Source organism: Xenopus tropicalis, chromosome 8 (assembly GCF_000004195.4).
Source record: "Xenopus tropicalis strain Nigerian chromosome 8, UCB_Xtro_10.0, whole genome shotgun sequence".
Classification (NCBI taxonomy): Eukaryota; Metazoa; Chordata; class Amphibia; order Anura; family Pipidae; genus Xenopus; species Xenopus tropicalis.
In genome coordinates this window covers 137,903,445-137,929,090 of record NC_030684.2, presented here as the reverse complement: position 1 = coordinate 137,929,090, position 25,646 = coordinate 137,903,445, and the positions used below count along the sequence as shown (strand labels likewise).

The following is a 25,646-nucleotide window of genomic DNA, read 5'->3' as shown; positions in this document are numbered from 1 at the left end:
ACCATAAAACTATGGCACTTAGGGATTCCCCTGTACTAAGCACAATTCAGCAGGAACAGCCCCCTAAGTTTGCCCATAAAACTTTACCTTTCCTGTAATGTTTATGGCTTGCCTCTCCTCCTTTTGGTGCCTTAGCTGTGGGTGCAGTTCTGCCTGTTGGCCACTAGGTGTCGTTCCATGAGACTGATGTGAGTAGCAGCTGTGGAGCAATGACAGGCGCAGGAGTCACACCCCTTCTCAAAGTGTTGCCCCCCTGTTGCAGCTCAGATCAGAGCCCTCACACAGCAGGCAGGGAAGTCACAAGGTAAGCATGGGCCCCTGAGGGCTTGGGCATTTCTACCTTCTGTGCTTTGCACTGGGTCAGCCTTCAACCACAGGAAAATCATCATCATCATCATCATCATCATCATAAAATTATTGCAGACTTAATATAGGGAACCCCCCCCCCCCCGTGGCTGTTATTATGGGTGGGTGTGTGGGTTACTCTGCTGTAATTGGGCGCCTCTGTGATATTCCTTTGTGAGTGAAGCTATCAGTTCCCCGTTACTGCTACTTATACATGCTCACTACTATAGGGCTGTTCCTTACAGCGAGGGGTTAAACGGGACCCAATTCTGCCCTAAAAATAAATATTCCGCGAAATATTGAGGCCGCCGTGCAGAAGGAGGCGCAGGAATACCTATGGGGACGCGGCTATTATTAGCCCAAATGTTACCCGGGGTGAAGCGCTAGAGGCGTTTAAAGGGGAAGTATACATGCTACGATGAATGTACATGTGGGACATGCTATTAACAGCTGCAGTTGGTCTTTCTTTTTTCTGTGTTTGTGGTTTTTAAATGATTTGACTCCTTTCTGAACTATAACTCTCACCAGTATACCCAGGCCCTTGCCAATTGTATCCCGGCTCCATGTTGGAAGAGGGGTGGGCACCCTACAAAGTAGTCCCGTGTTTTCGGAGCTGTATAATATTTATGCTTATTTTACTTCCCGTCACTTTAAATGTCATTTAAGCATGGTTGCTAGGGTGTGTGGGACCCTAGCAACCACTTTGTTTAAATGACTGGGCTTTTATTTCTCAGATTTGTAGGGTTTTTGGTCGCAGGCTTGGAAAACAATGCCTTGTAGTTATATGGCTTTTTGGTTACTGTACGTTGCAGGGCTGCTTAGAAGCCAGTGCAGCCTGCAGCATGTATTGGTTCTGATTGCAAAAAAAATAGGACTTCACATCACCATTTTCTTGCAACAGTCCTTGTGTCCTTCTGCTCCTCCTTGTTATTTACTCGGCCATTTGTGACTCCTTGGTAAACAGTAGCAGCTGCCATGGTGGGGGTGGGAGAGGGCCCACAAAGGATCTATTTCTCTTGCTCCTTGGCCATACCTGCCTTTTATATCCGATAGGCGTCATTCTGTATGCTCACATGTATATGACTGCCTGTACTTCCTTTCTGGATACAGCGCAGCAGTGCAGTCTTGCTTTATGGCAGGGAATATATATATATAAACAACAAGCCATATTGTGTCTATACGTGTGATGCCCATAGTCCTGTCTGTTTTAGAACTTTTTTTTGGCAGAGGGGATGAGTCCCCTGGGCTGGTCGGCAGATACAGGATAGAGAGACGCCATGTGTTTTGGGAGAGCCTATGAGATTCAGCCATGCGTATGTAACGGGATAATCCCTCGCCAGGTCACGCCCCCCGACAGTAAGCGCTTTGGATAATCGCTTGACTTTTTTTCTCACGGCTTCTCTGCACACTGAAAAGATAACAACATGGCAACATCCACTATATATATATATATAGTGGATGTGTAGAAAGCACTCACAGCATATAAAAGTAAAACAAAAGTTTGTTTGTTTATTAGCTCATCGCATCAACGCGTTTTCGATCCTATTAGGATCGAAACGCGTTGATGCGATGAGCTAATAAACAAACAAACTTTTGTTTTACTTTTATATGCTGTGAGTGCTTTCTACACATCCACTGTTTACTTTTTTGGTTAGCACCCGGCGAGTGCTCGTGAAACGGTGAGTGCCGATTTTTCTTTGATTATATATATATATTCCTTATTATATGTATAATTATGCCACTGTGACAGAATGCTCTGTTATACAGATAGCTAGAATCTCAGCCATAAAGCAGGGCAGGACTGCTGCTTACAATGGGGGGATCAGATAGGATCTGTGCCACTGTGACAGAATGCTCTGTTATACAGATAGCTAGAATCTCAGCCATAAAGCAGGGCAGGACTGCTGCTTACAATGGGGGGATCAGATAGGATCTGTGCCACTGTGACAGAATGCTCTGTTATACAGATAGCTAGAATCTCAGCCATAAAGCAGGGCAGGACTGCTGCTTACAATGGGGGGATCAGATAGGATCTGTGCCACTGTGACAGAATGCTCTGTTATACAGATAGCTAGAATCTCAGCCATAAAGCAGGGCAGGACTGCTGCTTACAATGGGGGGGATCAGATAGGATCTGTGCCACTGTGACAGAATGCTCTGTTATACAGATAGCTAGAATCTCAGCCATAAAGCAGGGCAGGACAGCTGCTTACAATGGGGGGATCAGATAGGATCTGTGCCACTGTGACAGAATGCTCTGTTATACAGATAGCTAGAATCTCAGCCATAAAGCAGGGCAGGACTGCTGCTTACAATGGGGGGGGGGGTCAGATAGGATCTGTGCCACTGTGACAGAATGCTCTGTTATACAGATAGCTAGAATCTCAGCCATAAAGCAGGGCAGGACTGCTGCTTACAATGGGGGGATCAGATAGGATCTGTGCCACTGTGACAGAATGCTCTGTTATACAGATAGCTAGAATCTCAGCCATAAAGCAGGGCAGGACTGCTGCTTACAATGGGGGGATCAGATAGGATCTGCTTTTTCATATCATTTCATATCACTATTAGTGGGGTTGCCATGCTCAGTTACTATGCCACATGAGATTTATTTGGGAATCAGCTTTAGGTTTCCTGTCGCTGAGCCCTAAGGTACCAAAGCCATTAGCCGTCTCATTAGAGACCCCCAGTGCCCCTGGCACCAATCAGCTGGGGGTGTGGGTTAGAGAGCAGGGAGTCTCTGGCTTCCCAGGATGATCCTTTCTATCCCCCTCCGACACACTGGCCTGGGCTGCAGGGAAACCTTGTTCTCCCCTCCATAACTGCCCCCATAGCCTGCCCCACTCTCCTGCCCCCATAGCCTGCCCCACTCTCCTGCCCCCATAGCCTGCCCCACTCTCCTGCCCCCATAGCCTGCCCCACTCTCCTGCCCCACTCTCCTGCCCCCATAGCCTGCCCCACTCTCCTGCCCCCATAGCCTGCCCCACTCTCCTGCCCCCATAGCCTGCCCCACTCTCCTGCCCCATAGCCTGCCCCACTCTCCTGCCCCCATAGCCTGCCCCACTCTCCTGCCCCCCATAGCCTGCCCCACTCTCCTGCCCCCATAGCCTGCCCCACTCTCCTGCCCCCATAGCCTGCCCCACTCTGCCTGCCCCACTCTCCTGCCCCCATAGCCTGCCCCACCTCTCCTGCCCCCATAGCCTGCCCCACTCTCCTGCCCCCATAGCCTGCCCCACTCTCCTGCCCCACTCTCCTGCCCCCATAGCCTGCCCCCCATAGCCTGCCCCACTCTCCTGCCCCCATAGCCTGCCCCACTCTCCTGCCCCCATAGCCTGCCCCCCATAGCCTGCCCCACTCTCCTGCCCCCATAGCCTGCCCACTCTCCTGCCCCATAGCCTGCCCCACTCTCCTGCCCCATAGCCTGCCCCACTCTCCTGCCCCATAGCCTGCCCCACTCTCTGCCCCCATAGCCTGCCCCACTCTCCTGCCCCATAGCCTGCCCCACTCTCCTGCCCCCATAAGCCTGCCCCACTCTCCTGCCCCCATAGCCTGCCCCACTCTCCTGCCCCCATAGCCTGCCCCACTCTCCTGCCCCCATAGCCTGCCCCACTCTCCTGCCCCCATAGCCTGCCCCACTCTCCTGCCCCCATAGCCTGCCCCACTCTCCTGCCCCACTCTCCTGCCCCCATAGCCTGCCCCACTCTCCTGCCCCCATAGCCTGCCCCACTCTCCTGCCCCCATAGCCTGCCCCACTCTCCTGCCCCCATAGCCTGCCCCACTCTCCTGCTCCGCCTTTCCCTTCTTCCCCTTTTATTTATACCGTCACCTTTCTACCTCCCAACTGCCTTATTCTCCCTGTTTCTCCCCTTTTAGATTTTTGCTCTCCATTTGTTTGGCTGCTCCCTATCCTTCTCCTCCTCCCTTCCCTGATTACTCTCACCCCTTCCCTCCCAATCCCACGCCTTCCCTTTCTTTACTCATTCCTTTCCCTCCCTTCCTTATTCCTCCCCATCCCATGATTTCCCATTTGTCCCTTACACCTTCCCCTTCAGCCAAACCTCGTCTCCGTTACTTTCTTTTCCTTATTCCTCCCTCTCTGCCTCTTCTTCTTTCTCTGATTTCCTTATTCATTCATTCCCCTTCCCATTTACTTCCATCTCTCATCCCCTTTCCTTAACTTACTCTTTCCCTTTCCTTCATTATTTCTCCCATCCCATCCCATTCCTCCACCCTCTTCTCTCCCATTTTCCTTCCCATCCTCTTCTCTCCCATATTCCTTCCCATCCTCTTCTCTCCCATATTCCTTCCCATCCTCTTCTCTCCCATATTCCTTCCCACCCTCTTCTCTCCCATATTCCTTCCCATCCTCTTCTCTCCCATATTCCTTCCCATCCTCTTCTCTCCCATATTCCTTCCCATCCTCTTCTCTCCCATATTCCTTCCCTTTCTCTCTCCCATATTCCTTCCCATCCTCTTTTCTCCCATATTCCTTCCCTTCTTCTTCTCTCCCATATTTCTTCCCTTCTGTTCTCCCATATTCCTTCCCTTCTTCTTCTCTCCCATATTCCTTCCCTTCTTCTTCTCTCCCATATTCCTTCCCTTCTTCTTCTCTCCCATATTCCTTCCCACCCTCTTTTCTCCCATATTCCTTCCCTTCTTCTCTCCCATATTCCTTCCCACCCTCTTTTCTCCCATATTCCTTCCCTTCTTCTCTCCCATATTCCTTCCCTTCTTCTTCTCTCCCATATTCCTTCCCTTCTTCTTCTCTCCCATATTCCTTCCCTTCTTCTTCCCTCCCATATTCCTTCCCTTCTTCTTCTTTCCCATATTCCTTCCCATCCTCTTCTCTCCCATATTCCTTCCCACCCTCTTCTCTCCCATATTCCTTCCCACCCTCTTCTCTCCCATATTCCTTCCCACCCTCTTCTCTCCCATATTCCTTCCCACCCTCTTCTCTCCCATATTCCTTCCCATCCTCTTCTCTCCCATATTCCTTCCCATCCTCTTCTCTCCCATATTCCTTCCCACCCTCTTCTCTCCCATATTCCTTCCCACCCTCTTCTCTCCCATATTCCTTCCCACCCTCTTCTCTCCCATATTCCTTCCCACCCTCTTCTCTCCCATATTCCTTCCCACCCTCTTCTCTCCCATATTCCTTCCCACCCTCTTCTCTCCCATATTCCTTCCCATCCTCTTCTCTCCCATATTCCTTCCCACCCTCTTCTCTCCCATATTCCTTCCCATCCTCTTCTCTCCCATATTCGTTCCCTTCTTCTTCTCTCCCATATTCCTTCCCTTCTTCTCTCCCATATTCCTTCCCTTCTTCTTCTCTCCCATATTCCTTCCCTTCTTCTCTCCCATATTCCTTCCCTTCTTCTCTCCCATATTCCTTCCCTTCTTCTCTCCCATATTCCTTCCCATCCTCTTCTCTCCCATATTCCTTCCCACCCTCTTCTCTCCCATATTCCTTCCCATCCTCTTCTCTCCCATATTCCTTCCCTTCTTCTCTCCCATATTCCTTCCCATCCTCTTCTCTCCCATATTCCTTCCCTTCTTCTCTCCCATATTCCTTCCCATCCTCTTCTCTCCCATATTCCTTCCCATCCTCTTCTCTCCCATATTCCTTCCCATCCTCTTCTCTCCCATATTCCTTCCCTTCTTCTCTCCCATTCCTTCCCATCCTCTTCTCTCCCATATTCCTTCCCTTCTTCTCTCCCATATTCCTTCCCATCCTCTTCTCTCCCATATTCCTTCCCTTCTTCTCTCCCATATTCCTTCCCATCCTCTTCTCTCCCATATTCCTTCCCATCCTCTTCTCTCCCATATTCCTTCCCACCCTCTTCTCTCCCATATTCCTTCCCACCCTCTTCTCTCCCATATTCCTTCCCATCCTCTTCTCTCCCATATTCCTTCCCATCCTCTTCTCTCCCATATTCCTTCCCATCCTCTTCTCTCCCATATTCCTTCTTCTTCTCTCCCATATTCCTTTCCTTCTTCTCTCCCATATTCCTTCCCATCCTCTTTTCTCCCATATTCCTTTCCTTCTTCTCTCCCATATTCCTTCCCATCCTCTTCTCTCCCATATTCCTTCCCTATTCCTCCCATCCCTACCCTATGCACCCCATGCCTTTCCTTATTTCTTCCTATCCCATGACTTATTTTTTTTTTCTTATTCCTTCCCTCCCCTTATGCCTCCCCTTCCTATACAATTCCTTAATACTTCCCTTGCCTCATACCCTATCCATCCCATGCTTTTCCTTATTATTCCTTCCCTTCCTTTACCCTCCTTTCCATAAATCCCACCTTCCCATAATCCTACCTTCCCATAATCCCACCTTCCCATCTCCTACATTCTATTCCCATTCACTTTCCCACCCCCTTTTTTTATTTCCTCCCTCAGATTCACCCACCCACCTACACAGCGCCCCCTGTAGCAATAGGCATAAGGGGCACTACGGAACATTGTCCCATCATTTAGAGCTCTTGTTGGGGGGGGTTCCATGCTATAGGTACAGGGCCCCGGGGCAACAGTACGAGGCACAGGCATTTCAGACCCCCAGGTCCCGATGTCACCCCCTCCCCTCACCCCACTGTAATCAGAAAATGAGTTGGAGCGGATCTTGGGGGGCTTTGCTACCATGATTGGCTTATTGCCCCCCCCCAGGTAACCCGGGGGTGAGAGCCCCAACTCTCTGCATGGCAGCAGCGCCCCTGGGCCAGCCATGATATAATGTATAGGAGCACGGCACTAACACATTATGGATATAATAACCAATAGAAATGTAGTTTAGAGTTCAGGTTACAAGACTTTTACTGCTGAATAATAAAGGGCCGACCCATATGAAGCGATATGGCAGCTCCTACACGCAGTAACCAACCCAGTGTGTAACTAAGGGGGGTTTATCTGTGTGGGGGGGCTAGTGGATGATGTCACAGCTGGCATGGAGCTGGTCTGCCAACCCGGATACGTTACTGGGTATCCATGGAAACCACATGCCCACTGATTATTAATATGTTGGGGCTCATTCACTAATGTGGGCAGCAAAAATGGCATAAAGCCCGGAAAGCCACGCACTTCCAGATCCTATAGGGACCCCCCATCTCCAGAGCTGGAGACTTGCTGTGTTCTCTTTGACTGACAGCTGCTTCTGCTCTGATACCCTACACCCTGCCTGCCAGCACCGCTGCCTTCTGCCCAGAGGCTTCCCCCAAGCACCTTGTGCCGTTATAAATCCTTACAGCCAAGCATGCAACCAGTGGGGTGAATACGGGGGCAACCCCCAAAATAACCTGCTGCAGCCTTAGGGTCTAGCGGCTGTGAGCGGCCAGGAATTTCCCAGGGGTCTGATACCCCCCATTAATGTAGGGGAAATAGGTATTGCGCCTAGAACTGTAAGTGGCAACAATAGATATGCCTGGTGGTTAATTTAGTGTTTTGGTTCATTGGAAAATATGTAGCCCCATCCCTTCTGCCATTTACAAGTTCATCTATTGCCCTGGGAGTGAAAGGGTGTAACCAGCAGCCGGCAGTTGGCCGTTATCATTCACCCGGGTGTCAGCTAGTGATAAGGCCTGGGGGGCAGCTGTCTGGGTGCAAAGGACCGTTATGGTACATTCCTTGTGTGTAAATTTGAATGTATAGGGCGCTGCCATTTCATTGGATGTGGGAGGACACTACCGTAAAATTGTGGGGGGGGGGGCAATTCTCTGGTGTGATAGAGGGTCCCGTCCCAACATGCTGACATTCTGTCCATGTGTCTTCCCATCAAGGAGGGGCTGTCACTCGTGCTCACCACCAGCACCAACATGTCTTACCAGAAGGAGCTTGAGAAGTACCGGGACATAGATGAGGATGAGTTAATGAAGGCGATGTCCCCTGAAGAACTGGCTCAGCTGGACTTTGAGCTCCAGGAGATGGACCCAGAGGTAGGACCTGCTCACACAGACACAGCCATAGTCATTGCCCAAGAGCTCTCCATCGTGTCCACCATAACATAAGCTCAGTAGATATATCTAGTGGTTTTGCCAGTCCCATTAGTTGTATCAAGGTATCCATCAAGGTATCTCTACCCCTAGGTTCTTTGACTTAAAACCTCTGAACATGACTTTAACCACCGCCATAATGCAAAATATACTGACTACTGGTCGACCCACAGAGCAGTTAGTGGTGGTCACCATTGGCCACCATTTAATTTTAGTTATGACTTGCTGATCTTGATTTTTTTTTTCTCCAGAACGTCCTTCTCCCAGCAGGCATGCGTCAGAAAGACCAAACCACAAAGAATCCGACTGGGCCACTAGACAGGGATGCCCTCCTGCACCATCTGGAGAAGGAAGCTATAGAGTACAAGGAAAGAGATGACCTGGTACCATTTACTGGGGAGAAAAAAGGTGAGCCAATGGGTTTCCCCCACCTCCATGTTGAAGGTCATATTTCTGGTGGCCTTGTTGATCTGATGAAGATCCAAAGCTGTACCTGTTGGGTCTTGAATCACATCCAGTGGTGATTCTGATAAAGGGTAATGTTCTGGTGGCACTGTTGGGGGCCATTTCAGAATCTGACCTGGCCAGTAGACAGGGATGCCCAGACAGAGATGACCTGGTACCTTTCACTGGGGAGAAAAAAGGTGAGCCAATGGGTTTCCCTCACCTCCATGTTGAAGGTCATACTTCTGGTGGCCTTGTTGATCTGATGAAGATTCAAAGCTGTACCCGTTGGCTTTTGAATCACATCCAGTGGTGATTCTGATAAAGGGTAATGTTTTGGTGGCACTGTTGGTGGCCATTCAAGAATCTGACCTGGCCACTAGACAGGGATGCCCAGAGATGACCTGGTACCCTTCAATGGGGAGAAAAAAGATGAGCCAATGGGTTTCCCTCACCTCCATGTTGAAGGTCATACTTCTGGTGGCCTTGTTGATCAGATGAAGATTCAAAGCTGTACCCGTTGGCTCTGGAATCGCATCCAGTGGTAATTCTGATAAAGGGTAATGTTTTGGTGGCACTGTTGGTGGCCATACAAGAATCTGACCTGGCCACTAGACAGAGAAGCCATGTTGTGGCCACCTAGGCAGGAATGTTCAGATAGAGATGACCTGGTACCTTTCACTGGGGAGAAAAAAAGGTGAACCAAATGTTTTCCTCACCCAGTGTTGAAGGTCATACTTGGCCACTAGATAGGAATTCCCACTAAGACGGAGTTAACAACTTACTGGACTATATCACCTGTGGGTGAGAAGAACATTAAGCTATTGAAAAGATCCTCTTCTGATGGGCCTGTATAGGCTTCTATTATGTTCTAATCATTGGCAAGCCACCGGATCACCCATATTCAGGTAGCTACATCAGGCAGCAACATGTGGCCAGCTTTAGGCTTTTCCCGACAATGGTTATACTTGTAGCAACATAACTGGGTTCTGCTTTTGCAGCATTAGAGGTCCAAGAACAACTGTGGTGGAGGATGCGGATATTTGATTCTTTGCTATTTCTGAAAACTTGAATGTTCCTGATGTATATAGTTGGGGGCAGCCGTAGGATTGTTGTGAAGGATTTTATTTTTCTGGGGGGTGTAGGTGTAGCGCACAAACAGAAACCAGGAAGTAGAATCTTCTCAAAGGAATGATGGCTTTCCGGTCAAGAAAAGATCGGTCATTAACTTTCTGGGGTGATCCGACATGTTATTCCTTTGCCAACCTTAACTGTAAATGTCTGATTTCATGCCTTAGGGAAGGTTTTTGTACCCAAACAAGCCAAACGTGAGATCCCCAAGGAAGAGCAGATCACATTAGAGCCAGAGCTGGAGGAGGCGTTGGCCAATGCCACGGATGCAGAGATGTGCGACATTGCAGGTAGGTATGGGGTTAATACTAGCATATCAATTATGTGATCTTCTAAAATCATCATGGTCTCAAACTCAAGTCAAACACTCCCAGTTTCAACTTGGTTACGCCCCAAGTTATAGATAGAGATAAAAAAAAGCTAAGGAGTCTGCCCCAAAACTGAAATTGTTTGTATACGTCGCTAACATTTTGGGGGTACTGAGACCATCTCTGGTCCTAATAAGCCAAGGCTTTAGGATAACTCTGTATTACATGGTCACCGGTGTTATCAATATGGCTGAAGGATGCCCAGGGCAAGGAAGCTCAGATATGGCCTATAACAACCAATGAAAACCCCTTTTGATTGTGCCTAGTCAAGAGACATGGGATAGATGTTCTCCAGTAAAAGCCCGAGGCCAGCAGGCTCTTTTATATTCTCCCTGTACTGTACACTCTCGTGTTCGGACGCGTTACCCACGTCTCCAATTCCACACGCTCAGCAGATCTGGGAGAAGCAGCTGGATGCTGCCCAGTTACTATATTCAGTAATGTAGGGCCAGAGAGTAAGGCAGGGGGAGGATCCCCTTACCTACATACAGAGTACAGTATCCATATAGTACATATATCCAGCTGGGGTCAACGTGAGCCCCATTGCATATACCCAACACCTAGAAACTCTGCCATGGCTCCCTAGTTAATGCCTGAAGAAGGTCTCAGTAAGGTCATCAAATTGTTGGGCACCTTTGTTTTATTGACAGCCCTACAGTGTTGGAGTGATCAGCAAGTTTAGGCTGTGGGGCCAATATGAGCCCCATAGCAGATCTCTAAGTGTGTTATTGTGCCTTTTCTTGCAGCTATCCTGGGCATGTACACCCTGATGAGTAACAAACAGTACTACGACGCTATCACAACTGGAATCATTACTAATAAGGAGGGCATCAACAGTAAGTACAGCACAAACAAAAATATCTCTATATCAAGGGTAAAATGACCGGTATAGGAGGCATCTATGGAGGCTTCTCTGAAAATCTCAGTGTTCCAGCTTTCAGCTTTAAAGTTCAAACAAGAGGAAGGAGACAACTATATAGTGAAGTGGGTGGACACACCTTCTGCATCAGTCAGTTAACCAGCTCTGGGGGCTACAAAAGCATATTAGCAGTGTAAAACTGCTAATAATGTAAGATCAAATCTCATTATTCCAAGCACCACCTCATTTAGGTGAAATAAGTGAGGCGGTGGTATGGACTAATGGGATGAGGGAGTAGGTTATGATTGACTGGGGTTAATTATGGAGGACAGGCCTTTGCTTCATGGTTGGAATGGAGGTACAAAGTTTGGGTGGGATTAAATAAAAAAAGGGATTTTGGCAGTGAGGGCCAAGCATGGTTCAAGATGTGTCCAATGGTCAGAAGACCAAAGAGATTTCTCTAAAGACTAGAAAGTTCTATTTAGAAACCAGGCAGATGGGAAACTCAACTTGTGTGTCTTCTCCTCCAGGTGTGGTCAAGCCAGACTCATACAAACCAGTCCCCGATGAACCCCCAAATCCCACCAACGTGGAAGAGACTCTGAAAAAGATCCAGAGCAATGCATCGGATCTAGAGGAGGTTAACCTGAATAACATCAAGGTGAGTGGCCAAGTCACACCTGCAAAGATGGAGGCTACAACATATGGTGAATAATCAGACTGAATGGGGTGCCCGGTTGCTTTGCAGGACATTCCCGTCCCGACGCTAAAGGAGATTTGCCAGGCCATGAAAAGCAACAGCCACGTGAAAATTCTGTCCTTGGTGGCGACGCGTAGCAATGACCCTGTGGCCTATGTGAGTCTGCACTACCGTTTACATACAACGCAATATCCTTATAGTTTCACCACAATACCGTCTTAAAAATTAAACCTCTTTGCCCCCAGGCTGTGGCAGAAATGCTGAAGGAAAACAAGACCCTCCAAAGTCTGAACATTGAGTCCAACTTCATCACCAGCGCCGGGATGCTAGCTATCCTCCAGGCCATGAGGAGCAACAACATGCTCTCGGAGCTCAAGGTGGACAACCAGGTAACTCCAATTCTCCTCATCTTACTCTGTGGGTCGGGGGTTGTTATGGACTGAAACATGTTGCACTCTCCTGCCCCCTAGCGCCAGAACCTGGGAGATACAGTTGAGATGGAGATGGCCTCCATGCTGGAAAATTGCCCTTCCATCATAAGATTTGGGTATCACTTCACACGACAAGGACCAAGAGCCCGAGCCGCCACAGCCATCACAAAGAACCTGGAACTTCGTAAGTGTCCATTCCTAATCAGCACCATGTGACCTCAGGGTGGGCGGTGGCCTATCCTGGAGTATCTTATTTAAGATATCAGCTCAATGTCAGGTTGTTGTAAAGAGCTGTGGGACCTCCAAGCATAACAAGCATCTCCATTACTCCAGAGCCCAGCTCCCTGACACAGTGGTACTGCTAGATACAACTAGTAGTTTTAAAGGCCCCAAAACTACTCTGTACAACCCCCAGAAAAACATACCTTTCTCCCTGTCTGCATATTTATTTCGTTTTCCTATTATAAGCTGAACTGCAGCTCTTTTACCGACTTCCTAGTCTGAAGACCCGCCCTCTTTTCTGAGCTTTATGCTAGACAAGGAAGTAACTAAAAGAACTGCTGTTCAGCAAAACAGTAAATCTGCATGTAGAAAAAAAATATATTATTCCAGGGGTTGTACAGAGTAATTTTAGAAATTTAAAACTTCTTACGCCTGTTTTTATTGGTTCGGGCTCCCTGTGACCTCAGCAGCGGGACGGTGTAACCGCCTCTTCCTTTTGTTTTCTAGGTCGCAAGCAGAAGAAGGTCTAAGGAGTCCGTTGCCCTCCTGATTGTCGAAATGTCAGTGTTCTCCCGTTACCTATAAATAGGCTCTGTTCTGTGATGTGTCATGTTTGTGTACAGCGCATTGATTGGACGGAGGGCGGATTTGGCTAGGCCCCACGGGCGTAATTCACGGAGAATATTCAGGAGACTATAAAGTGGAATAAACAGGGCACACTAGGGTCTTTCCTCTTGTATATACGTTTCTACCCCACTATGTTATCATCATCATCATCTCAGTGGCCTTCTCAGATACTTCCCATGCTGCCCCGCTGCTTATCTCCCTCTTAAGCCCCGCCCTTTTCCTCCATGTACAGCACCTTCTTTCCTTACAGGCTGCACTTTAACGCTCACGACATTGTGCCGAAGGCTGCGACGGAGCTGAAGTGACGCCAATACCACGGGTTTGGGGGGGAAATAAATACATTATATTTAACAAGTTGTAAATAAAGTGACTTTGAACTCAATGGCTGCATAATGCATTCTAGATAGATCCATCGGCAAGTAGATTGCACCCCAAGAGCTGGTTGGGTTGGGTGCTAGCCACCCGCGTAGTCCGACCCCCCCCCGGTTAATATCATGGTGGTTCCCTGGGGTATATCTTCCCCCGGGCTCCTTTACACGTCTGCAAGCTCCTTGCTCTATAAAAAGCCACTGCTGCTCGGCTCTCGGCCTCTGAGGTCATGTGGTGTATTTATATAATGAAGAATCAGCAGTTGGTGAAGGGCTAAGGTTTGTGGGGTGGGGGACTCACAGCTCGGCAAGTACAGTCACCCCCCCCCCCCCCCCCCTCCCGTCTGTTGAACTGCTGCTCCTTACTGAGAAAATCCTCCTGCTCTGTAAACCACATCAACCAGATGTTTCGCCTTCATAAACTGGGCATAATAGAGAAATGTGATTAAAGGGAAAGTGCAACTGACTGGGGCTAACTCTATTCTGGGAAGGGGCTGCGCCTGGTTTATTCCTGCATATAAAAGTCCATATATCTGTGTGTGGTTCAGGTTTCAGAGTCAGGCTCCGAACCAATAAATAGCGCAGAAATGTGGCCCTTAAGGCATATATAGTAACAAGGTGTCTCAGTTTCACGCAGTGCACAGATGCCAAGGGACGGGAAGGTTTTGGAAAACAGATCCGAGAGTGGATGCTTGGGCTGCAGTGCCCTCTAATGGGCAGAGTATGGTAATGCAGGACTGTGCATGAATTCTAATGTCATTTTGTGCCCAGTCATTACACCAGTGGGCGCTGTTCCTGTAGGCAATGCCAAGCTGTGCTGCCACCCACCCACTTGTTTCACACCGGCTGTATTACAGTCGCTAATGCTGTACCCACACGGCTGCTTTTGTCCCCAAGTGGATGACGTTACACCTTCAGGGTTGCTACTGTCACATCACACGGAGAACCCACCAATCAGGAGGGGGGCAAGGGTGGAGGTTCCTCCTCATCAGAGTCAAATTCGACATTCTCATCCTTTACCCACTTGCCAGTGCCGTCAGGTAGCCACCCAGAGCTGTGGGGAAGAGACACTGTTACACAGCAAATAATTCCCTCTGCCATTTAACATTTTATTCTTGAACCAACAAATGTATTTGTAGCTGTAATATTGGTGTGTAGGCGCCATCTCAGTGCACTGTGCCTGAGTCTGAGCTTTCAGCCAGCGCTACACATTAGAACTGCTTTCAGCTAACCTATTGTTTCTCCTACTCCCATGTAACTGGGGGAGTCCCAAGCCGGACTTGGATTTCTTACTATTGAGTGCTATTCTGATACCTACTGGGAGCTGCTATCTTGCTCCCTTCCCATTGTTCTGCTGATCGGCTGCTGGGGGTGAGGGAAGGGGGGGATATCACTCCAACTTGCAGCGCAGCAGTAAAGTGTGCCTGAGTCTGAGCTTTCAGAAGGAGCCAGCGCTACACATTAGAACTGCTTTCAGCTAACCTATTGTTTCTCCTACTCCCATGTAACTGGAGGAGTCCCAAGCCGGACTTGGATTTCTTACTATTGAGTGCTATTCTGATACCTACTGGGAGCTGCTATGTTGCCCCAACAGGGGTTAGCAATCCCAGCAAGGTAACTCCTACCTCTTCAGTCGCAGGTAGTGCTCCATAGTCCTCTCCCTCTCTGGGTCTGGAATTTCCTTCTTGACTTTCTCCTCGCCCTTCTTCTTGTGCTGACTGCCGTGCTTTTCTGCCGGGACCTCCTGCTTGGGAATCTCTGGATAGGGGAACGAAGAGAGGCTGAGAATGAATGAGTGCAATTCACAGTAATGCTGGGAGTTGTAGTTTGGCTACATTAGGAGCACAGGTTTGCCCTATATACAGATCAGATTTACTTGTGTATACAGTAGCAGCCTGGCTAAGATTGGTATTGGCTCCCTATAAATAAAGTGTCCAGTTGTCATCTTAATCTCCCAGAATCCTCTCTGGCGAATGGCTCACCTGTAGGGCTGCTGCAGTGTCCACTAGGGGGAGAATGTAGGGAGGCATCAGATGCACTGGGCCCAGACTGGGGATGGTTTAAGCCTGTGGGTAGGCTGGAATGGCAATCATAGACTTTCCTGCTATTGGCTACTGATCTGCAAATGAGAAACAGCAGAGAAATATAATTGTCGATAATATGGTTTGGCCATAAGAACAGAGAAATCCGGGGGCCATTAGCAATGGGTCATTATTATATCAATCATTCACATAATGCTCAGCCCCAACTGATTTACTTGTGAGAGCAGCAGCTGTTGTACGGGGCAGATTTCAGCAGAGCATGCTGGGTAATCTTCCTTGTCTGGACCAGCAAAGGGGCGGGACCTGGTGGACGCTGGCAGATATGAGAGCAAATAAAAAAAAGTTACTCAAAACTATGGCAGCATAGGGATTCCCCTGTACTAAGCACAATTCAGCAGGAACAGCCCCCTAAGTTTGCTCATAGCCTGTACAGAGAGATACCATAAAACTATGGCACATAGGGATTCCCCTGTACTAAGCACAATTCAGCAGGAACAGCCCCCTAAGTTTGCTCATAGCCTGTACAGAGAGATACCATAAAACTATGGCACATAGGGATTCTCCTGTACTAAGCACAATTCAGCAGGAACAGCCCCCTAAGTTTGCTCATAGCCTGTACAGAGAGATACCATAAAACTATGGCAGCATAGGGATTCCCCTGTACTAAGCACAATTCAGCAGGAACAGCCCCCTAAGTTTGCTCATAGCCTGTACAGAGAGATACCATAAAACTATGGCACATAGGGATTCCCCTGTACTAAGCACAATTCAGCAGGAACAGCCCATTAAGTTTGCTCATAGCCTGTACAGAGAGATACCATAAAACTATGGCACATAGGGATTCCCCTGTACTAAGCACAATTCAGCAGGAACAGCCCCCTAAGTTTGCTCATAGCCTGTACAGAGAGATACCATAAAACTATGGCACATAGGGATTCCCCTGTACTAAGCACAATTCAGCAGGAACAGCCCCCTAAGTTTGCTCATAGCCTGTACAGAGAGATACCATAAAACTATGGCACATAGGGATTCCCCTGTACTAAGCGCAATTCAGCAGGAACAACCCCCTAAGTTTGCTCATAGCCTGTACAGAGAGATACCATAAAACTATGGCACATAGGGATTCCCCTGTACTAAGCACAATTCAGCAGGAACAGCCCCCTAATAGCCAATAGCCTGGAGAAAGAGAAATCTGCCCACCTGTTCTCCTGCATCTTCTGCCTGTACAAAATCAAAATGGCGCCTCTTCTGGATCTCATTGTTATGCTCCAGCTTCTTGCCGTAATACCGCTGCTGACCTGTAGGAGAGTTGAGAGGGAGTCAGCGGCCCATTGCACAAATATGTATTATAGACATGTGACCAGTCATTAAAGGGGATGTTCACCTTTGAGTTAACTTTTAGTATGATATAGAGAATATTCTAAGACAATCTGCAATTGGTCTTCATTTTTTATTATTTGCAGTTTTCCGCAGCTATGTGGTTGCTAGGGTTCAAACTACCTTAGCAACCAGGCAGCAGAATGAATGAGAAACTGGTATATGAACAGAAGAGGGCCTGTATAGAAAGATAATGGGGGAGGAGACAGAATAAAACCTGGTATTGGGGCAGAGACCAGTAGCTACAGGCTCCACATTAAAATGGCATACAGGAAATGAAGTCATAACAGGAAGTTAAGTCACAAAGTCAGACAGGAAGTTATAAATACAAAAATAAATAATTAATAAATCAACAGGGGAACATCCCTAGGCAAGTCTTCGGATCCGCAAATGCCAGACAGGACGTTATGTCAGAAATCTGGAGAGGAAATGAAGTCATAAGACAGGAAATGGATCTCTTTTCTAGTCAGTAACTTACCGGCTAAGTGCTTCTTCCCGCTTCTGTGCACAGACAACATATCGATGGTACTGAAGACGGGCCGGTGATGGCACACGGTGCAAGCGTAGCTGTTATATACACAACACAGTTACACAGAGGGATAGGCAGGGGCCCCGGAATATAAGGGTATATAGAAGCAAGCCCTCCCAGGGGCCCACACCGAGGGAACCAATCAGTGGAGAGACCCTTACCTGCCATTTTTAAGAAGCAAAGCCTCATCCTCCGGGATGTAACTGGCCAGCAGATCCGCCACTCGCCTCTTCTGTAGGGAGACAGGAAATGGGATATTAAATTAACCCTTCCCCCTTACAACTGCACCCTACTCTGCCACAGGCACCCTACCCACACCCCAAACCAAAACCACAGACACCTTACCCTTCCCCACCCACAGGCACCCTACTCTTCCTTACCCCCACCCACAGGCACCCTACTCTTCCTTACCCCCACCCACAGGCACCCTACTCTTCCTTACCCCCACCCACACGCACCCTACCCTTCCCTACCCCCACGCGCCCTACCCTTCCCTACCCCCACCCCCAGGCACCCTACCCTTCCCTACCCCCACCCCCAGGCACCCTACCCTTCCCTACCCCCACCCCCAGGCACCCTACTCTTCCTTACCCCCACCCACAGGCACCCTACTCTTCCTTACCCCCACCCACAGGCACCCTACTCTTCCTTACCCCCACGCGCCCTACCCTTCCCTACCCCCACGCGCCCTACCCTTCCCTACCCCCACGCGCCCTACCCTTCCCTACCCCCACCCCCAGGCACCCTACCCTTCCTTACCCCCACCCCCAGGCACCCTACTCTTCCTTACCCCCACCCACAGGCACCCTACCCTTCCCTACCCCCACGCGCCCTACCCTTCCCTACCCCCACCCCCAGGCACCCTACTCTTCCTTACCCCCACCCCCAGGCACCCTACTCTTCCTTACCCCCACCCACAGGCACCCTACCCCACCCACCCACAGACACCCTACCCTTCCCCCCACCCCCAGGCACCCTACCTTTCCCTACCCCACCCTTCCCCCCACCTCTAGACACCATACCCTACCCTTCCCCCCCCAGACACCCTCCCCTCCCCTGTATGGGTATCACCCCGTACCTTTAGAACGTTCAGCTGGCTCAGATCATCCCCATCCCGTTTAAACGACATAGCCCAGCCTGTAGCGCCCCCTTTGAGAGCTGTAACCCTGCGCGGCCACCGTACTCCTTTCTGCGGCCTTACGGGAAATGTAGTTTATTTCCGGAGAGGAGGAGGCGGAGTCCGGGCATTATGGGACTTGTAGTTCCGTGAGAGCCGCGAATCCTGGGGCAGAGCCTGTGCTGCACTACTGCTCCCGGCATGCCTTGCTCCTGTCACCCCTGCCCAGCAGTGAGCTGTGTATTATTGGGTACTTGCCTGTGCTGGGCAGCTGGAAGGGCTGTGGGTCTGTGCTGGGGGTATTGGGGCAGCTTTTAGCCCAGCCCAACCCCCTTGGGCAAACCCCTGTCAGTGCTGTCATGTGATACTAATGAATTCTCCCTTTTTCTTTCAGTCTGATTGAATTAGTAGCCCAGCATGTGACTGAGGGCTGCAGGGACTCCATCTCTGCCTCCACTTCTGCCTCCACCTCTGCCCAGTCAGACAATGTATAGTTAACTTGCCCTTTAGAGCTCACAAGCCATGGCATCCAACTCTGGGCACAGAGACTCTGGGCTTCTCCATGGAACCAGGACCCGTTCCTATGGCAGCCTAGTCCAGTCGCCCTATTCACCGGCCCGGATCCGCAAACTGGAGCACCAGGTCCAGCCCGGGGACACACTGCAGGGCTTGGCACTCAGATACGGCGTCACGGTGAGTACGGTACCTTCCTATTATAGGGTGTAGGGTGCTGGGAGTTGCAGTTTAGCAACAGCTGGAGACCCCTTGTGTATAACTGGTAATATCTAACAGCTGTTAGTCTCATATGCCCTTTGTACAGTTCTCTACTCCCCCCCCCAGGGGACATGCCTTACCTGCCCCACCCTAGAACCAACCCCCCAGGATGTTATCAGGAAGGCATTGGGTTCAGATACAGCCGGTGGGCCTGATAAACATGAAGGGAAATGAAAATATGGTGAATTTGGTGCACGACACTGTCAGGGCACATTCAGTCCTTATACAAAGTCTCCATTCTCTGGGTATCCGGGATCAGGCTGCATCCTGGTTCTCTTCCTATCTCTCTAACCGCTCCTTCTCTGTCGCTCTTACTAACCAATCCCCTACCCCGGTTCTGCTTAGTGTGGGGGCTCAGCTCAGTGTGGGGGTTCAGCTCAGTGTGGGGCCCTTTGCTTGGCCCTTTGCTGTTCTCCCTGTACACTCTCTCTTTAGGAGACCTTATTTCTTCTTTTGGTCTTAAATATCACTTCTCCTCCTTTCACCATGACTATTGATGGCATGACCGTTAACCCTGTTAATTCTGCACGCTGCCTTGGGGTTATCTGCCATTTTTCCTCTGCAATATTGCCAAGATACGCCCCTTTCTTTCACAAGTAACAGCTAAAACACTAATCCATGCCCTTATCCTTTCTCGCTTAGATTACTGCAATCTCCTACTAACCAGCCTCCCAGACTCCCACCTCTCTTCCCTACAATCTGTCTTCAAAGAGGGAAGCTCTGCCGGGTACATGGGTAGAGTCATTAGCAGTGGGCAAGGCTGGCAGGGTACTGGGTACATGGGCAGAGGGATTAGCAGTGGGTAAGGCTGGCAGGGTACTGGGTACATGGGCAGAGGGATTAGCAGTGGGTAAGGCTGGCAGGGTACTGGGTACATGGGCAGAGGGATTAGTAGTGGGTAAGGTTGGCAGGGTACATGGGCAGAGGGATTAGCAGTGGGTAAGGCTGGCAGGGTACTGGGTACATGGGCAGAGGGATTAGCAGTGGGTAAGGCTGGCAGGGTACATGGGTAGAGGGATTAGCAGTGGGTAAGGCTGGCAGGGTACTGGGTACATGGGCAGAGGGATTAGCAGTGGGTAAGGCTGGCAGGGTACATGGGCAGAGGGATTAGCAGTGGGTAAGGCTGGCAGGGTACTGGGTACATGGGCAGGGGGATTAGCAGTGGGTAAGGCTGGCAGGGTACTGGGTACATCCCCAGCTAAGCTAAGGGCAGCCTTGCTGAGTGACCCCTCCTGGGGAAGTTGCAGGGAAACTAGACGCACCCTGCGCAGCCGACAGTCGGCCGGGATGTGGCCAGAGATTGAGAAATCCCTCTTTCCGAGCCACCACTTCCCCTTTACACAACTGCACTGCAGGAAATTCCCACGAAATGCCCATAGAAGAAATGGCAAATGGTCCAATTGTCACTCTTTGTCAATGTATTCGGGGGGGTCAATTGGACCAATCACAAAATAAATGCCATTTGTCTCCAGATGGAGCAGATCAAGCGAGCCAACAGGCTCTACACAAACGACTCCATATTCCTCAAGAAGTCCCTTTGCATCCCGGTGCTGGCCGACCAATTGCATCTCTCCGACGACCAGAATTCTCAGGACGGTTCAGGGGCCGAAGGGTCTCCCATACAGCAGCAGCCGGAGAGGGGCGAGAAGCAGAAGAGCCGACACCATGCTGCCCAGAAGGACGAGATGTCGCCATTGGACTTCATGAGCAGGTTGGACACCAACATCCGTGTTTCCAAGAGGGCGGCGGTGAAGAAACTCCGGGAAGGGGAGTCCTTGTGAGTATGCTGGGAACCTCGGAATAGGGCTAGTTAGCCTTAGGTTACAATATGGCAGCCACCAAGCCAGCTCTACGTTCATTCCCACGCATGGTTTGATGTATAAACCGCTTTACTTCCCCTTTACTGGCTCTCTTAGGTTCACTTCTCCATTAAGTGTCCCGTGCTTGTGGCATTATGGGTTACATTTGGTGGTTGTTAGGATTCAACTGCCCTTTGATTTGGTAGTCACATAGCTGAGTCCTGCATCGGACCGGGTAGCCACGGAATATGGACAAGATTTGAGCAGAAAAGCCCTGATGCCCTGAGTGTGTGGGCGGTCTGTGGGTACCCAACAGAGGGAGTTGGGCACAGCTGTAAAGTACTGCAGTGCCTCCTAACCACACCCCCTTTTCTCCCAGGTCACGCCTTTACCACCCACATACTTGCCCCAGTCCTGCCCCTAACCATATTCCCTGCTCTGCCTGATTTAGAGGACTTAGGGGGGGCAGGTAAGTAAAATTAGGGTTGAAATCATGACAGAGGGTTACTGGGCTGTTAATACGGGTGGCAGGGTGAGAATGGGGCAAATTAGAGTTCCCCTGGTGATCTAGCCTGTTGGTGATGTCACTTCCGGTCTCCCAAACAAGTAGTGACTGGTGATGGGCGAAATGTTTTGGCAGGCATGGATTCGCGGCGAATTTCCGCGTTTTTCCATTGGTGGATTGTTTAGTGAAACAAATGAAAAAATGACAAAAGAATAGCCGCGGGCGACAAAAGAATAGCCGCGGGCCCCAAAAGAATAGCCGCGGGCGCCAAAAGAATAGCCACGGGTGACAAAAGAATAGCCGCCCAACAAAAGAATAGCCGCGGGCGCCAAAAGAATAGCCGCGGGCGCCAAAAGAATAGCCACGGGCGACAAAAGAATAGCCACGGGTGATAAAAGAATAGCCGCGCAACAAAAGAATAGCCACGGGTGACAAAAGAATAGCCACGGGTGACAAAAGAATAGCCGAGCAACAAAAGAATAGCCGCGGGCGCCAAAAGAATAGCCACGGGTGACAAAAGAATAGCCGCGCAACAAAAGAATAGCCGTGCACCAAAAGAATAGCCACGCAACAAAATAATAGGCGCGGGCGACAAAAGAATAGTCACGGGCGAAATTTTTTAACGCGAAACAGCTGTTTCGCAAATCTTTTGAAAGATCCGTGAATTTTTCGGCGAAGCGTAATGGGACAGATTCGCTCATCACTAGTAGTGACCTCACTCTCTGATTCCCATCGTTGGTCCCGCTAATTCAGATGTCACTTCCTGATTAAGGGGCTTGTGGCGGGGTGGGCGGGTCAGCTGTGGGGAAACCTATTGGCCAGACAGGTCCATGTTGCAGGTGTGTTGGTCTGGGTCGGGTCTGAGGCTGCCAAAAAGTCACCTGACTTCAGAGAAAAGCAATTCTGTAACGTGTGCCCACCATTATTTCCAGCACCACGGAAGATGAGCCTACGGCGGGCAGCGCCGGGGGTTATCAGTCGCCCAACCGCACCCCTTCCAGCCAGTCTTCCCCGCAGACCCAGCAGCGCTCTCTCCTGGGCCCCGTGCCGCTCACCATCACCACGCGGGCATCCACCATCAGAGATCACGAGGACGAGATATTCAAACTCTGACCCCGCCCCCAGTGAAAAAAGTCTACGCTTCGTATTTTTTATTTTTTTTTAACAAAGGCAAAAAGTTTACAAGGAAGGCGAAAACGCTGTAAAATGCAACGACTGGTACTACTGTGCGTGAGCCTCCGAACAAGCGCCCCAAGTGCCCGCCCCGGGTCTTTACGGTTCAGGGAGTGTGATCTTTTTATGTGTGTGTGTGTGAATGGCGGAACTGGTTCGTTTATTTATTGCGAATGTCCGAGACGCCGGGTTTATTCCTATAGAATCAGTCACTGGATTTGTTCCGCAGGGGGCGGAACTGGGGGCGTGAGCAGCTCCTTCTCCTGCCGGCCAATGGGACGAGACGATGGCCACGATATCGAAAGACAGCACTTTGCGGTTGCCCTTTATCTGCGCTATTAAAGGGCCGACTATTTGTAAGATAAAAGGCATCCGTGTTTCCGTGTGTTCCGTGTTTCCAGTCTAAAAGGCAGATGGGGCATTAATATGCATCTAAACTGCCCCACAGCGCCCTCTAGTTCTCTAAAGAAAAACTTAATTACAGATGCGAGAGAACTGACCAATGAGAGAACTGTGTCAGCCATCTTGCTTTTATCTTACATACAGTGATTATTCTGTTATTCTGGCTTGAAAACTAGGCCGGAACTGGCAGAAGCCCAGTCAGGGGTCTATATAGGTCGAGGTTACTCCACACCGAGTTAGGCCCTGTTAGGTCAGAGCATTTAGCTAGCTTCAAAATCCAAGTCTCTGGTTACCCCCCTTACTTGCCCATTGACAGGGTTGGACTGAGCCTGTGGGGCACCTGGGTAAACACAGTGGGCCCCACCCCCATAGGCCCCACAGCCTCCACCGATCCAGTCCTCAATCTCCTCCTCCATCATGGCCACAAGGAGGCCAGGTTTCGGGGGCCCCCAGACAGTATCCGGACACCCCAATCCAACCATGCCCATTAATAGCACCAGTAGGGGCCAAACAAAGACTCCATATGGATATACAGGGTACTAAAAGGAGCAACATTTGCACGGGTCTAGTAACCAGTAGCAACCAATTAGCTATTGGTTTTTAAACAGTGGTCCAGCTGCCTGCTGATTGCTAGATCAGTAGAAAGCTTTGCATCCTTCATTGCATTATCCCTTTAGCACTGTTACAGAGCTTCTGTATGATACACAACAGATAGCAACACATATATAACATTGTCATAGATTATTAATCACAATTAATCAATTAATGTCATTTGTTACTGCTTACCTTGCTATTCAGTCCATCTACTATTGTCCGTCTACTGTGAATTCCAAACCGCTACCTGGTTGCTAGTATAATTAAGCCCTAGCTGGGAGCTGGACAATAGATAATAAATATAATTTAAACACTATCAATAAAAAAAAAAAAAAAGACGGACTTGGACTGCTCTCTTTCCCATGGTCATGTTGGGGCACAGCTTGGAGCTGAAAGAACTATTTGGCGAGGTTTAAAAGCGGTGGAGCTGAAGCCACTAGAGGGAGCACTTGCTCCATCAAAATCTTATATAGGGCTAGGAGTATGTGGGGGCAGGTTTCAAATTCCATCTTGCCCTCTCTCTGGTTAAGGTGTATCCGTGGTTACTCATTCTGTTTGTCACACTCACTTTACCCCCAGTGTGGGCAGGGTACCTCTGTAGTTATTCTATAAGCACCAATCAGCCTGCCCTCTGTCTGGGCAAGGAACATCTGTGGTTACTCCTTATATATATGTACCACTCCCCTTGTCCTCAGTCTGGGCAGGTACTGATTCTGTATGCACCACTTACCCTTTACTTAGTCTGGGCAGGGTACAAATTAGGTTACTCATTCTGTATCTACAGAGTTCGAGTGGGGGGTGCAGGGTCCACTGGAGTACTGCCACAGGGGCCCCTGCACCCCTTAATGCACCCCCACATCTCCCACAGGGGCCCCTGCACCCCCTAATGCACCCCCACATCTCCCACAGGGGCCCCTGCACCCCCTAATGCACCCCCACATCTCCCGCAGGGGCCCCTGCACCCCCTAATGCACCCCCACATCTCCCGCAGGGGCCCCTGCACCCCCTAATGCACCCCCACATCTCCCGCAGGGGCCCCTGCACCCCCTAATGCACCCCCACATCTCCCGCAGGGGCCCCTGCACCCCCTAATGCACCCCCACATCTCCCGCAGGGGCCCCTGCACCCCCTAATGCACCCCCACATCTCCCGCAGGGGCCCCTGCACCCCCTAATGCACCCCCACATCTCCCGCAGGGGCCCCTGCACCCCCTAATGCACCCCCACATCTCCCGCAGGGGCCCCTGCACCCCCTAATGCACCCCCACATCTCCCGCAGGGGCCCCTGCACCCCCTAATGCACCCCCACATCTCCCACAGGGGCCCCTGCACCCCCTAATGCACCCCCACATCTCCCACAGGGGCCCCTGCACCCCCTAATGCACCCCCACATCTCCCGCAGGGGCCCCTGCACCCCCACATCTCCCACAGGGGCCCCTGCACCCCCTAATGCACCCCCACATCTCCCGCAGGGGCCCCTGCACCCCCTAATGCACCCCCACATCTCCCGCAGGGGCCCCTGCACCCCCTAATGCGCCTCTGCTGCAGCCTTCACACCTCCTGCCGGGGCCCCCACCCGCCTAACCCCCTCCCCGGAGAGTGTGTAAATTAAACTTCCACGCTTTGGGGGAGAAAGCCGGTAGCTCAGGGGAGTGCTCTGCTGGGATTGGGTCTGGCCCACCGGGTTTTTTCCTGGTGCCCCAGCGGCCCAGTCCGACAAGCTCAGACTGGCAATCTGTGGGTTCTGGCTAATGCCAGAGGAGCTGCAGAGCTGGTAGAAAGTCCATGGGTAATCTCCCTGGGTACCTGGCTAAGGTGTGGGGGAGGTACCTCCCCTGTGGATACTGTAAGTTTTTC

At 50.3% G+C, this 25,646-nt stretch overlaps 3 protein-coding genes across 4 annotated transcripts; 2 read left to right on the top strand and 1 right to left on the bottom strand.

The window, feature by feature from the left end:
- Positions 1-202: 202 nt before the first annotated feature.
- tmod4 (tropomodulin 4) lies at positions 203-13,492 on the top strand. Of its 2 annotated transcripts, XM_031890465.1 has the most exons (10): positions 203-304; positions 8,116-8,271; positions 8,580-8,736; positions 10,071-10,193; positions 11,018-11,107; positions 11,661-11,791; positions 11,879-11,986; positions 12,076-12,219; positions 12,301-12,445; positions 12,991-13,492. In XM_031890465.1, exons 2-10 carry the CDS (start codon positions 8,152-8,154, stop codon positions 13,011-13,013), a joined length of 1,041 nt encoding a protein of 346 aa, XP_031746325.1. In that variant the 5' UTR covers positions 203-304; positions 8,116-8,151; the 3' UTR covers positions 13,014-13,492.
- scnm1 (sodium channel modifier 1) lies at positions 12,932-18,650 on the bottom strand. Its single transcript, XM_002937263.5, has 8 exons — positions 18,505-18,650; positions 17,588-17,658; positions 17,376-17,464; positions 16,721-16,818; positions 15,736-15,833; positions 15,461-15,597; positions 15,104-15,236; positions 12,932-14,532 (listed from the first exon to the last, which is right to left on the bottom strand). The coding sequence occupies exons 1-8, from the start codon at positions 18,553-18,555 to the stop codon at positions 14,433-14,435; spliced, it is 777 nt and encodes a 258-aa protein (XP_002937309.2). The 5' UTR covers positions 18,556-18,650; the 3' UTR covers positions 12,932-14,432.
- A 181-nt stretch (positions 18,651-18,831) lies between these two features.
- On the top strand, positions 18,832-24,126 carry lysmd1 (LysM, putative peptidoglycan-binding, domain containing 1). The gene is made up of 3 exons (NM_001102871.1): positions 18,832-19,236; positions 20,790-21,094; positions 22,554-24,126. The coding sequence occupies exons 1-3, from the start codon at positions 19,066-19,068 to the stop codon at positions 22,732-22,734; spliced, it is 657 nt and encodes a 218-aa protein (NP_001096341.1). The 5' UTR covers positions 18,832-19,065; the 3' UTR covers positions 22,735-24,126.
- Positions 24,127-25,646: the final 1,520 nt, after the last annotated feature.